Source organism: Contarinia nasturtii, unplaced genomic scaffold, assembly GCF_009176525.2.
Source record: "Contarinia nasturtii isolate CC-2019 unplaced genomic scaffold, AAFC_CNas_1.1 Cnas_scaffold_350, whole genome shotgun sequence".
In the NCBI taxonomy this organism is placed as follows: domain Eukaryota; kingdom Metazoa; phylum Arthropoda; class Insecta; order Diptera; family Cecidomyiidae; genus Contarinia; species Contarinia nasturtii.
The window spans coordinates 4,040,109-4,055,426 of record NW_022197705.1 but is presented as its reverse complement, the minus strand read 5'-3'; the positions used below and the strand labels follow the sequence as shown (position 1 = coordinate 4,055,426).

General features: G+C 34.7%; 1 protein-coding gene across 3 annotated transcripts in view; it reads left to right on the top strand.

The window, feature by feature from the left end:
* Positions 1-15,318, top strand: part of LOC116338220 (serine/threonine-protein kinase 24) — a 123,471-nt gene that overhangs the window by 8,147 nt on the left and 100,006 nt on the right. The window contains exons 1-2 of one of the 3 annotated variants that reach the window (XM_031763349.1): positions 3,236-3,455; positions 5,447-6,401. The exons of the other annotated variants lie outside the window; for them this stretch is intronic. Coding sequence (XP_031619209.1) covers positions 5,961-6,401 — 441 coding nt within the window. The 5' untranslated portion in view covers positions 3,236-3,455; positions 5,447-5,960. Of the gene's footprint in view, positions 1-3,235; positions 3,456-5,446; positions 6,402-15,318 lie in introns of those variants that run through there. 3 annotated transcript variants of the gene reach the window in all.

Sequence of the window (15,318 nt, the reverse complement as noted above, 5' to 3'; positions counted from 1 at the left end):
TATCATTTGCTTACATTCTTGGCTATATTCGAACATATGCGAGCGCGCGCGTGATCCACGCTTTTGTTTATCCCAATTTTACGGGCTTAACGTTTAAAACAAACAAATCCATACGTGAATGCACTCGAATTGAAAACTGTCGGCGAAATTCTTTTTTCTTTCGTTCTGAAAAGGCTGTTGTTCTCGGTTTTCGCGCCCATAAACAGTTGAAACAGGTCAACATATTTGAGTTGATCCAATTTAATTAAAATCGTTTTTTTTTGGCATGGGTTTTCCCCGTCTGTTGTAGTAATTTATTTTTTGTTTGATAATGAATTTTGGTTCAAAATTGGAAGTACATTTTCTCATTAAACGAAACATTGATGTTTAAACGATGTTAGCAAAAATGTTAATGAAAATGCCATTGGTTACAATGTTTCATGGTCAAATGTTTTGATTGCTCATCAAAAAAAAAAAAAAAATGAAAATAGAAATTAATAATAACGTCCTATAAATAATTTTCAATTACATTCATTAAATTATGTAACTGCTATGCAATCAATTTCATCTCTTTGTTGCATGAGTCAAAGGTTTTTGTGTGGAAAATATATCCTGAGTGCAAAAAAATATCGAAGCAAGCATATAAGGTTGATTAAAGGAATGGCATAGATTCGGGTCAAGGTTACATCCACAGTATTTATTTCGTTGTTGTTTTTCAAAATGTTTTTGTTGCTTCGACTCTTCGATGCAAGATGCGACTGCTGCTATTGCTGTTGTTCCATCATTTTCTCGACTTTTTCGCCAACCGGAAAAAGAAATGCGAGAGATAGAAATATATGTGCATTTCGATATGCACCGAGTTTGTATGTGTGTGTGTGTGTGTATGTTATGGTTTTTCGTTGTTGTCGTGTGTACATTGCTGCCGATTTTATGGGTGAGTCGTGCTAACATGAAGCCCGTCGGAGATACGCAAGATTATACATGCGCCAGCCATTGGGGATCACATATGTGTAGCGTATTTTACCAGTGTAATACCATAGTTATGATGCTATTCAAACGTAATTGGAGCCGTTTGTTCGACACAAACTTGCATGCTGACCTACATACACGATCACACTAATTTATTGCAATGACTTCAAATTATACGAAATACACTTTATATCTCGATTATGTTCCCTATTTTATTCTTAACTGGTGATTCTGATGCTACTGTTACTGCTGCCATTCTCGTTCATCACATCTTCAATAAAATCAATTGGCAGTTTTATTTTTAATTCATTGAACCACATTTATGCCTTCCGCGTTTACAAGAGATGTCGATGCTGTAAACATGTTCTCTCTTTCTATCATCTTCGTCGCCATAATGTGTGTTCAATTTTTATTGAATTCAATGTGTGTTATGCAATCACAGACCATTTTGTTTGCAAATGATGGTGTCGTTGTCTATTTTCAGTTGTTTTCCGGCCATACACACCCGAATACGGAAGCCATTTATTGCTGAATAGTACTTCATTTAACTGTCATCTGTTCATGATATGCACTTTATACTTTCCGGCACATAAATTGATGCAATCAATTGTTTTTCTCCCTCTGGTTTTCGCTCGCGCACACCTTTTTTTTCGTTTTGTTTATTAAATAAACTAAAATAGAATCATTTCGTATTTGTTGGTTGGGCATTTTGGATTTTTTTTGTCGTCTCCATAAATTGGTCAACATATCATATATAAAATTGCGACGAAAATCGATTGAAAAACAGTATTTGCTTAATTCAAAGTGAGACGCAACTTGAAAGTAACAATCTCATTAGTTGTGTCTCCAATTTAATGTCGTCGCAAGTGACAAAGAATTTCTTTGGTAATAAAGTGTCATTAATTTTATGACGCAAATTTTTTTTTTCGCGAGTAGAGAGCGACAAAGCGACAAGAGAAGAGAAGTAAAAAAAAACTTGTACCAGTAAGTCATTATGAGCTTTATTATCAGTTCGTCAGCTTTTACGGCTGTTATGCCATTCATTGGTATGTCCTTATTCGTTTTGCAATATTTTTCATAAAGATTCAAAAAAATTTACATCTTTTTGAATGACAGAGAGAAATAGATAGATGGAAAAGAGAAAGAGATAAAGATGGAGAGTGACAAAGAGAATTAAAGAGAAAAAAGAGCATGAATACAAATCGGGATTGAATGGTGTGCGGTTTATGTGACGCAATTGCGGTTGTAAATTTCATGGAAACGGAAAAACATGAAACTGATGTTCAGAAAAAAAAATTGAAGGTTTTAGAGTGGCTGCGCCATATACAAATGATGTTCTCGTTTAAAAATTTAACAGGCATCACCATTGTGTGTCATCGCCGATGAATTATGGGTCATACAAATGGTGTTGGTGCAGGTTGTGTTTTTTCGCATAATTCATGATTGACATTACAAACCGAACGATGGCATTTTTCATCTAAGTAAGAATAATGCTCTCCAATATCAATTTTGTATTTCTCACCAATGCTGTTGTCGTCATCGTCGTCGACACACTGACGACAACAAATCACCATTCACATTCGATAGCTATGTAATTAAATATCATTGTTGAAAATTCTATTTGCCGTCCGTGATTTATCGTGGAAACTATGGACTTTATGCGATGAAATTTGAACTAATTTCTTGTGCATTCGAAACCTTCAATCCGACAATTAAACTGACCTAGAAATATAGTTTATGTATGAAGCACTTGTCAGTCTTTAGTTGATGCAAACCGACAGATGTTTGTAAACTATGCTCGCTTATATAGCATCTCCAACATTTAAAATAGATAAATAAATCTTGCGCCAACTCAATGGAGACAGAAGTGGAGTCCAATATCCAGCCATAATACGATGATTTCGAAATTCGTCCTGTTTGCAAAAAAAAAAATAGCTTGAGGCAATGTTCAACTTTTCCATTTTCATGGTCAAGCTGTGTGTATGAGTCACCATCGAGTTTCTTCAAATTGATAAATAACTCGATTCAAATAAAGTTTAAAACAAGGAAAATTTCTTGTATTTCTGCTGTTTGTATCGCATATAAACCGGTTGAGAAATATCAAATGGAATGAGTTGCTCTTTTTTTCGCATAGTGTATCCAACTTGTATTCATGATATTTGCTTGTACTCGATGATGCAAGCGAATACACTATATTTAACGCAAACATACGCGCAACTAAATACACCGTTCAAAGTGATTTTGTGCGCTTGCGGTTACGGTTGTGTTTCTACATGATAAGGTGTGTGGCTTTGTCTCAACATTGATCGTTCATTGTATACCGTGTTGTGTTGATCGGAACGTATATTTTTTTTCGTTCAGTTCCAAGTTAATTTAAGTGTTTTTGAACAATTCAAAGAGAGATTTTTTGTGTTATTTTCCGCTAATAATCAGCTAAAGTTGATAAATTCACAGGGCAAAGCATATCGCATAAAATGCAACAACAACAAAAAGAAAGCTGAAAGGAGGTTTTTAGCTCGATTCTTATGATAACAGTTTTAGTTCACGTCATTGTGTTTTCGTAATTTGAGTGACTTTTGAAAGAGTTTTCTCTCGAAACTGCAATTTCTTTTCTTTCATGCAAAATACGTTTGTTTATGGAAAAATCCAAATTAAATGGCACACAGTCCTACAAAAATGAACACACTCGCATACGAATGAAATCATCTTAAAATCGCAAAACAATTCTTCTATGAAACAAGCTTAGCAAGTTTTGCGCTCGCAGATCCAGAACGAATGCCACGCTCACCGTAGCAAAAGAGAAAGAAAACCCGTTTCAAATTCTTTTCTCGATTGAAATTTCTGCATTTTATAAACAGCTCACGACATTATCGCACACCAACCAATCTAGCCAAGACCAAACTTATGCAGATCAATTCACCAAAAAGAATTTCAATTTAAAACAGAAAAAAAACCGTCATACATTTGAAACGAGGGAAAAACTTCGATTTGAATGTTTAAAATGAGATTAAGTGTGATATCTTTATTTCATATAATAATTTTATCCACTTCGTTTACTTCACACTTGACCATCGGCATTTCTCTTGTTTCGAATACTATGTGAATGTGAAGAATGTTTGCATTCCAATCGACGCTATCAAAAATGTGAACGCACACAAAATTTGTGTTTCTTTCACATTTCATCGAAAATATTTGTACATCGCGATTTTCTAATACACATACACCCAGATCAGAAATGTTCAAAACGTATCGAAACATACATGAATTGTGTTGGAATAATATATGTATGTGAATGCGCATGATGTAAATTCTAATAGAATTTCACGAAGGAATGACAAAAACACAAAAACGACAAAACAATGTGAATGCGATAGAGATTTACCGTTTTCTCTTCATTCATTATCGTTCTGTGTGTTTATATGCTGCTGCTATGTATGTTTGTTGTTGATTTTTTTCCCTATCTGTATTGTGTAAAATTTATGTTCTCGGTGTTCCCGTTCAGTGACAATAATCGTCGGCATTATTTTACCTGAAACCAAGTACCTAAATGGCAAAAAACACATACACAGACACGTTCACATATGTGGTGTACGCTTATGAACGGAAAAAGTATTTGAGGTGTAACCTGCTTGAATGCGATTCTATTTCACATGGCATAACAGCATCGGCCATTTACCATTGCCATTTATTCAAATAAAAGCTGTTGAACGCGTTCACACTTGTACACCTGTGTATCGAATAAGAGCAACAGCACCAGAAGTCGAGTGCACCAAGCGTAGGGCCGTGGCGAGTCGAGCCGATATATCAGGCGAAATGAATGTGAATTAAGTGTATAGTTTAGGTTAAACAGAAGAAGAGATAATAATAATAAAAAAAAAAACAAGCAACCAGCAAACCAGCTGCTGCGTAATTCCGCGACACATCCGAGACAGCAAAGCGAACGAGCAAACACACAAAAACAGCACACAAAACGGAAAATGGTATAAAACTTGTTTCGGTTGAGTTCATTGCGCACAGAGTGCGCCGAGAGTTGAGTGAGTCGCGCAAGACTTACCTGCTTTATATTCCATTCGATGCGACTTTGTGACACGTTCACTCATTTAAACCATTCCACTGAGTCAGAGAAAGAGTGTATCATTGCACGCATTTGCGTGTGTCTTCATTAGTGTTCTTCAGTGTGTATGACAACGCAAACAATAGTGGTTCTCATTTATAGTTTCTTTCATTTTGAATAAACTTAAATCGAAAAATCATCAATGGATTTGTGACGGTGCCATATATATCACAATTTTACATTCATTTTTCACTATGAAATGGTATTAGAATTCGTAGAAAGAGTATTCGTTTATGTCTATGTGTGATCCAAAATTGGTCGTGCAATCGTGATGCATGAAAAGTAAAGAAATTTGTTCACTTAAAACAGCAAATCGAATTCGGTTTCATTTTAAAAACTGTTTGAAAATACTTGGAATCGTTTCATTGTTTTATCCAAATTTAGCATAATATGTGAATTGTAAAGTACGAATAATCACGCAACGTGCCACATTGTGAAGTGAAAGAAGGCCAAACTCAATTTTACCATTTGAATAACCTTAATTAAAACGAAACGGAAGAAATGAGATAGAGCGATTTAAGTGTGTGGAAAGCAAATGAAAATAAATAAAGCGCCAACACAAGCGGCTAAAATCAATGACACGATAGAAATGAACGACCGTTTAACAATCGATTGTTATGTATTCAATAAATGCGATGTGTGCAAAATAGCATGAACACGATCGCCGTGCAATTCCTGTCTGCATGCAATTTCACTAAAAGTCTAAATCAATTCAACGAAGTTGATCGACCGGCTAATAAATCCAATTAGTATTGTTTAAGACAGCCACCACAATTATAAATTGATTGGGCCGTAATTGAAAAACTTTTTTTTCCAATTCCAAGTAACACAAAGAGAAGAGAAGAAAAAAAACGAGTTGAAGTGAAAAAGAGAGTGTTTGAGTGCATGTGTTGAGTGAATGCGTGTGGGAAATAAAATGGTGTATCAATCATCGACTACGCGAGCAATGTCAAAATCAATTCAGGCGACCGGTAAACAAGCGCAATCTCATCAGCTGCAACAAGACGAAAGCAGCAAGAGAATGTTGTCGTCCACAAAAACAGGTGCAAGCGCATCGTCGCACCACAACCGACAAATGGCCAATGAATATGTAAATGTTAAAAGTCAATGTCAACGTCGTGAATCGCAATCGACGGCGGGGCCAAATCCAAAGCATTTGTATCGATCGGAATCGTCAAGTGGACATTATTTAATGTCAATGGGTGTGAAATCTCGTAACGATCATAAAACCGATTGCCATCTACAGGATCACAGCAACGATATTGGGCGATGTAACAACAACGAACAACGACATAACGGTGCATCAATGACCGATATTCCCGATGACGATTTGGCCGAGGTAAAACAAACAACATTTTGAAACAATAATAGTCTTTACCCATATAAACTAATATATAAACAAGTACCATCTGCTTCCGTTGAACATTAGTTGAACAAACTTTTGAAATATATTCAACTAAACGGAATTGTACCGGTTGAATTGTGTGTCAATTTCATTTTTCTCGACATATGTCAACACTTTTCTCACACAAGTTATAAGTGACGAAATTAGCACAAAAGTCAACTCAAAGAAGACAAAATACAAAACGATACAAACGTTGATGACATAAACACGTCGTGTTTAGCAAATATCACAGAAAATTTAATTGAAGAAAACCCATTTTCGAAAACTTGAAACATATATGAAAATTGCGCACAAGAATGTTAATTAGAATCAAGTACTTACAAATGTTTGAGCAGTCGCGGAACACATGGAATAACACAGTAGACGGGCTTATCACATGAGCAAGTGATCACGACGAAAAGCTACAACTTGACGTGTTTAAACGTTTATTCAATTTATAAAACTCGGTTTTCACAATTTAAATAAATTGTGCACACTGGAATTGCTGTTCGATTCACTTTGATGAAGAGAAAGGGTGACAATTTTTGTTTATAGTAATGAAATAATATAATATGTGCTCACTTTCAAAGTGAATTTATCAAGCTGTTTAGCAGATACTTATAGAAAATAAATTTTCTCGCATTTCAATGCCAAACTTTTCCACAAAATTAACTTTGACAATGTTCGGCGAACAACAAAAGCAGTTAATCTTCGTTTGAAACGAAGAGTCGAGTAAAGCTACTTCGACACGCGACTGGATTCCTATTTAATTTCGAGACTATGGCACGATGCTGACGGAAACTTTATTTTCGGCACATTATTTTCAGAAAATTGTCATCCCTTGATGCAGGCACAAAAAGAAAGAAGGCATCTAAATAGGACATTTTCATTTTCCCTTCGTTAGACATCTCTAATACAGCCTAAAAAAAAAAAATATATATATATATATACGACAACATATACTCCTCATATTTGTTCAGGAAAGCTGTAATTTGCCTTCCGCTCGAATACATGACGCACAATACGGGCACCGAAAGCAAAGCAAAAAAAGAACAAATCATAATCAAACTTTATCCTGCACAAATTTATTCACATGAATTGCTCTTAATTTATTCTCTACATTCCAGCCTGTCTCTCTCCGGTTTCTCTGTCTCCATCCATATGTCGTGTGGTATATGTATGTTTACCAGTTTTTGCCAAAGCCAAATCTACCCGGCGCTTGTATCAATACATATATTCACGACTTTTCTTCATTATATTTCCCTTATTTGTAGGTGCTTTGTCTTCTATTTGCGAATTTTACTAACTATAGTCCTCCCTTTCACACAATGACTTTGTGCTTCCGATTTCGAGTGAGAGATATGTAGTAGATGCGCGCGGTTGAATAAATTCGCAAATTCAGCTCTCTCGCAGATTGTGTACATGAGTCATACGAAACGATGGCAAATATTAATAAAAATCATTTCCAACCTCAAGGTTTTTGCGCAACGACAATTTACAATATTATTCAAATCGTGAATTTGTAGCTTACTTTTCCGCCTTCGCACTTCGCTACAATTTTACAAACAAAGGATTATTGAGAAATATACAAAAATGGTTACATATCAAGGGGCTGTGATGCCCGTAGGCATACGCAACTCTACTGTGTCGCCCGCCCGTTTGAAAAATTACGGTAATTCAGACTACCATGGAGAAAAGAATATTCCCAATTCATAAATAAAATAAAGCGAATCTGGGTAATAATCATGCATTTTTAAAACCAGATTCATCCGACAGCTAGTACTGATTTGTTTCTCAAAATAATGAAACACTGATTAAAAAAAGCAATTGAATGAGAACATGAGCTCTTTAGTAAATTTGCTCTTTTAATCATTCCTGGCGATATCAGAACATGTCATAATATTCATAGAAATTACAGCTCAATTTCATTTATCTCAAATAAATTAATATGATGAAGTCCAGTAATATTTATTATTACTAATATTTATTATTGTTTGTATCAATGATGCAATATACATCTGATCACCATTAAAAACCACATCTTTTCAATAATGAGTTATAATATAAAATAATTTACGGGTTTGATCATCTTGTGTTTTCTTTACTTTTTTTTTGTATAAGAATTTGATGACAAATTGGGAAATATTTTTAGATTTCGCATTCATTCTATAGTAAACTCACTTCACATTGATGACATAAATGATACGGCTCTGTGATTTCTAATTGGTTGAAAGTATTTCCATGTCGAAAATGTACGTTCGTATTTCAAAAACAATGCTCCAAAAATTTGTCAATCTACAAAGATTGGCGTTGGCGTTCCATATATTTCGTAGAAAATTACAAGCAGTCATTTCGTTCCTATAAATTGTCCATACAGCGTTATGTCGTATAAATGCCGGATTTTCCTTCTTTTATCATCCCAATGAATTGAATGCCAAAAAAGACGTCTGTTTATTTCATTTTGATTGGTGGTTGGATGTTGGTTTCCAAGGTAAGATTTGGAAAATATATTAGCATTCCTGTTTGTTTCTTTTTTCGGATCATTCTACAATCGCAAACGAAGGCAATGGAATTCATGAGATGTGAAATGTATTGAAGCAATGCTACGAAGTACGAACATATTGTGTACAAATTTAAAGTCTTTGTACGATAGATGTTTATATGTAAAAAAGCACGTGCCATAGTATATATTTTTCGGGTTTTACTGCAGAAAATTTCTTAGCAAACGTTATATTTCAGGACACAGATTTCGCATACAAATGAAAGTTTGATGCGAAAAAAATTACCTTGTCGCACATCCAAGAGAACACAACTTCCGAGAACAGAAAAAAAAAACAAACAAAAAGAGAGAGAAAATCTTCGAAGAAAAAGGTAAAACAATTTATTGAATGAGTTTTTTTCCTTCTAATCTACGAAGAAAAATCTAAATGGCATCTGTGAATGCCTTTTCTCTTTCACCATGACTTGGAAGGATAATATTGTTAAAATGTCGAATTGGAACCTGTTCATATCGCATCCTTGCCAAATGAATGCTGATTTGGTTTGATAGATAAGTTTACATATTCTGTTGGAAAATGATTTTGTTCTCATGCTGTAACCTCTTGGCATCGATCGAATAACTTACATAAGAATGTTACACTATGGGTGTGTGTGTGTGTGTGTGTGCTGTGCATAGAACATGCAGGCATTTTTTAGTGTTTTCAATGACTCACTGGGATGGTGGAGCACCGATATACAAGTGTTCGCAAGAAAATATGGTTTACATTTTAGTTGCCAAGGACGGGCTCGAGCAGAGTATTTGCCTATGCCCGTTTGCGCGCCTATGTTCTCATACATTCCCAACCCACTTTTGTATATCGCTCTCTAACCAAATGGAAATAAATAACTGTCTATTTGAATTGCAAATTCTTCATCGTTCCTGTAATGATTTTTTTTGTATACGCGATGCCATTGTTTCGCATTAACGTTATTTGCTTTAAGTCTATTCGCTTTTTTATATTTATGCCTTGTAATTTTGTCTCTCATCCCATCGAATGTATGCCCTGATTGATTTTATGCTTCATGTATGGTGGTAGCGGTTGTTGCGTTTACAGAAAATTTCCGCGCGAATAATAAATAACAAATACTCAATAAAACATTTCATCGCCTTTTCACGATATTCTATTGATTTTAGTACATTGAAATTTACCGATGCCAATAAAATTGTTCTTATTAGTCATCACAGAATAAAAGCAAGGTGAAAACTACAAGCAGCACGTCGATGCACGGGGAATTTAAAATGAAAAAAGCATACCACAAGTCGACAACGAAAACACATTTATATCTATTTTCCGCGGTCGTAATGCATTTTAAATGTGAATGGAAAAACCGCGGAGCTTGATTTTATTCCATCTTAAGTTCAAGTCTCAAATGAACTTTTCCCAATCGAATTCATGCTGAGTGACATTTGCGCCTATATTTTATAAATAAATCGATATCGCTCAGTTGGAACAGTGGGAAACTCTCTCTCGCACTTGTTCCACATCTGAATCGTTGTAACGGTGGAATTCTTTGACTTTATCAAAGGACGTGCTTACAAAATGTTACTTTCAATATATATTTAATCCCACTTTCAGTCGATAAGCTACTTAACTTCAAGTATTATTAGATCTCTATTAACTTTATTTTATGCACGTGAACGCAGTGATATTAAATCAAATTCATTTTTCTTTTTTATTTGCAGGTAAGCAATTGATGTCTATTTGTCAAACTGATTGTTTCCTTTAGAAAGGGTAAGTTTTTGTGCAAAGGTTTTGCAACTTTTTTCGCGCGCGCGCGCTCATCACATCATCCGTGTGCTAAAGTTCAATACGCAATGTATTCGCGTTGCTAAGACGATGAACAATCCGATTCGGATTTATGGAATTTGAACTATGATTCAACTTGAATCATTCAAGCTCCATTGAGAAATTTATTCTATTTTACAAACGAATATTTTTCAACTTCACAAGAAATTCGCTTTGAAATTATTTTAATTTTCATCACAAGAATGGATGATCCTCGTTTATTCATGCGAAAGAAATCAAATAATATTAAAGTCATGAAAATTTATGAGAGTGGAACGATTTCTGGTATTTTTTTTTCAAACCAATTTTCTGCGTTGAATAAAAGCGTTTCGATGCTCAATCGAATCGATTGGAGCATCATCCAAATAGAGTCTCAAAGGTATTAAAAATAATATTCTCAATATTTTCTCACTGAATCCATCTGGTTAAATATTGCCTGATTTGAATGGTAATTCTCAAAAGTTTGAGTCGATGTGGGTGCTTGCTGCCTGCCATGTTGTCAGACACTGTCGTGCTTATCGATGCAAATGAACATTTCAATATTATTGCATAATTGACAGCCGCAGAGTAAAGATGACTCACAGTTTCGACCAAGAATTACTTAACCAATTAAAAAAAAATGGCTTAAAAGAAAAGACTATTCACATTAAAATTGTTCCATTTTTATTTTGAAGAATTTAAAATTCAAGTTACTTAATAATGATTAATAATAATTGCTTTATACAGCACTTGGGAAAACACTTCGCAGCGAAAAGATTTTTCAACCATTCCAAAGTCGTTTTCTCTTTTGCTATCACACTGTCACATTGAGTAGTCCCATTAAAAAATGCAGTCAAGCGGCAGAATTTAATATTAATATAGTCTGGGAAAGAATCTTTTAATATGTATATTTTTTTTTGTGCCGTGTACAAAATGAAGTTTTCATTGCACACCATGGCCAATAGTGTGTATTGCGGTTGGATTTCACTTGCAATGTGTTTTGAAACGAGTGCAGAAAAAAAATACACGCCATACATATGCTTAATCACCGGGCTTTCGTTAGAGCGTACATCTGCATAATTTATGTGATAACTTTTCATTAGTCAATGAAAATTTGTGTGCGCGTTCACTCATCGCTAAATGAAAATAAAATTGGCGTTACTGTTGTGACGAAGTTTTGGTGATGTGCATATACCGAACGTGGTAATGCAATGAAAATATTATTAGATTTCGAGTTCAACACTCTCGACGTTTACGTCCCCCGATCTTTTTTTTCTGTTCCCGATACGTGTATGCGTGATAGATTCCAGCGATATTCTTGAAATAATTGCAATTTTCATCAAAATTATCATCGTTTATTTATTGCTTTGCAAATGTTTGAAAAAGAAGCAATAGCAACAGAGAGCCACTGTAGATTAATGCAGCAACAGTGTATCGTGCCAATTTTTCGATTGTAAAACAATTGAATATCCATTTTGGTACAAATCATTATTATGCAATATAAATTTTGTAATAATCCCGTGTAATTAATTGAAAATTTATAATTTATATTAATGTGAAATGCTAATTTAGCGATATTTATTGTCAATAAATTTTACAAAATACACCATATTCAATACATCTATATCTTTCACACCATTTTGCCATCGGGTATAAAGCGATCATTTGAAAAATGCTATTTCAAAATGTAATATGTTTAACAAGGTTATTATATTATCAATTGCATATCGTTTATCTAGTGATGTGCAAAATTAATGCATAATCTTTAAAGGAATTATTTCTTCATTTCCAAAGGTGGATTCGTTGCAATCGCATTATATTTTGTATTTTCGTTTCGTTCGCGTTTCGTTTCACTGAATTCTCACGATATTCGTCTAGATGTTCGTTGTTGTTAGAATTCAGTTAAGGTGTTCCACTTGAGTTCATCCAGTCAATTTCAAAATCATCGTTCGTTTCGATACATTCAATATGGCAAAAGTACACAAAGTGTGTGTTCAATGTGAATGGTTTTGCCAAAGCCAAAGCTCTTTTTTTTCAGTAAATGTGCGTTGTCGATGAAAGACGACGCTTTTTGCCCGTCTGATTTTCTCCAAATTAATGTAATCGTTTAAAGCTGTTCGCAATGATCATCGCTTTTTTTGGTAGCAATAAGCGTGCACTGCACGAATGCAAAAGGAAACGTAGACTCAATGGTGCGTATCTAAAATTTCCCTTAAAATCATGCTAACGTTTAAATAACGTCAGATAGATTATCGATTTTATAAATTATGGATGTTAGTTTTCGGGTATCTCGTTCATTTTTGTTTTCATCTCTGGTTTAATGCTCGCTCATGTATTTTTGTGTGAATGTACCGAGTACCGCTGTACATGTGTAGCCAATGCATATCAGTGCTTGTGTGGGATGGCCAGACTGATAAAAAGCACTGAATATAAAGGCGCTTGCGAATGTTACAATAGTAATGATGATGACGCGACAGTACGATTTGCCAATAAACCAACTGAAATAATGCGAATAATCTTGTGTGCATTCTTGCTTACATTGCCAATGCCATTGCCGTTGTTGATGCCGTTCTTGTCAATTGTCGACAATTCGTAGTGTCGATAGCTACTGCTACTGCTGCTTCTTCGAAATCGCAATGCAATAAAAATGAAAACGGAAAAATCAGCCAAAACCAGATATAAAACGACGATTCAATTGAGCGGTACATATCGTAAAGATATTTCCAATTTTCTCGACAGCCGCACTTTTCATTCTTTTTTCGATGCTTGTTTCATTGCGCACATCCCATCCATTCTTCGGCATATTTGAGCAATAAACTACAATGAATAAGTTACATACAACACACTGCATTTGATGATAGAAGACATAAAATCTTTATCAATTTTCTAAGAAGCAGAAATATTTTAGAGCCACAACAGCAATGACAACTGACAGAGCGAGAAAGGGAAATTAAGAGAGATGGAGAATAAGAAAGAAGACGAAAAAAACCAGCATAGCCAACATTCAAATAAATGATTTTCGTTCCGAGAATTTACGCTGCAATACAATAAAATGGAAATCCGTATAAATTGTCTTTATGTGCTGTACACAATGAGCAAATAAATTCGGTACTGAGCATTTAATTGTATAAATAAATTGAGAATTGTGTCTTTGTAATGCCTTAACGCTTTATATCATTATGTGGCACGAATCTAAGCCAAACTTTGAATACACACGTAATCATAACGCCAGTTGGTTCTTGAGAAACAGACAGACAGCGTGATAACGATAGAGATGGCATAAAGAGAGATAGAGTGAATTGAATTGTGCATGCGAGACCTTTTGCCATTGCATTAATTACTTGTGCATATTATATTTGACAGTGAATTCCAATTTAATTGCCTTTTGGTATTTGACACTGCCATGTCTCTGCTGTGTACGTTTGTATTGTTTTACAATAGCATACACACACACACACACCAAAAATATGAATGTTCGCCGCTTTTATAGTTCACTGTATGCGATAATGTATCTCTCTGTCTGGCTGTGAAAACACACGTTCCGGGGATTTACATGCATTTTGTTGCACGGGAAGGAAGTTTGATATTCAATGCACAAGTTGACTTTCTCTTTCTCTTTCTCTCATTTTGTTGATGCAATTTAATCTCCAGAATGTTAATAAACTTCAACAAATTACCTCTTGGTTCTTATGAGTTAATGTTTTGTCGTTTCTTTTTCGTCTGCCATATTCGATTTTGTTGGAATTGCATAAGCCGATGCTTAATATTTGATGGTGTTTTCATAATCTCCATGACGAAGACGAAGAAAGAGAAAAAGCTTAAAATAAATTACGAGGCAAGCGATCGAGACAGAATAGCCGAAAAAAAGAGTAAAGTTTCCATTACCAAGGATATTTAAGTTTGGTTTTTCAAATGATAAAGTTGTATTTTCCGGCATTTGCATGCAAATGTTCGACAAAATCCATCGGAATATTCAATTATAACGTTGCGGCCCAGACGAAAAAAAAAAAAAAATGTTATTCGATGCGTTTGTCAGACAACATTTTTCCTGTGTACCTGTGTTCTCACGCTGAAATAACGTGATTACATCAGAAATCGACAAAAAGAAAAAGTCAAACCAGGAAAATGGCAAAATCATTTGATTGAAATACGTGTTTCGTTTGCTAATCTCAAGTGTAATTGAAATTTTTACCTCTGATCTCGTTGTTTTATAGACGCGACGCTCAACCATCTTCCTTCGTCAATAATAGTAAAAATGTTTTTATTTGTGCAAAATAATAATCACAAGTCGCATTGAAACTTTGTCAAGTATCCATGGTGTACTGTGTACAATGTACATGCACAGTCAAGGTTTTTCACAAATGAAAATAACCAAGACCTTCACATACAACATACAATCACATTTAGAAATGAACTAAACATTTTTGACCATATCGTGGGCGTGGATGTTTGAACTTGTTGGAAGCAGTCACATACACATTACACAGAGAGAGACAAAACTGAAAAAAAAAATAAAAAGCGGTCGAGAGCAAGAAGCACGACAAGTCAAGTGCACACAAAACGACATT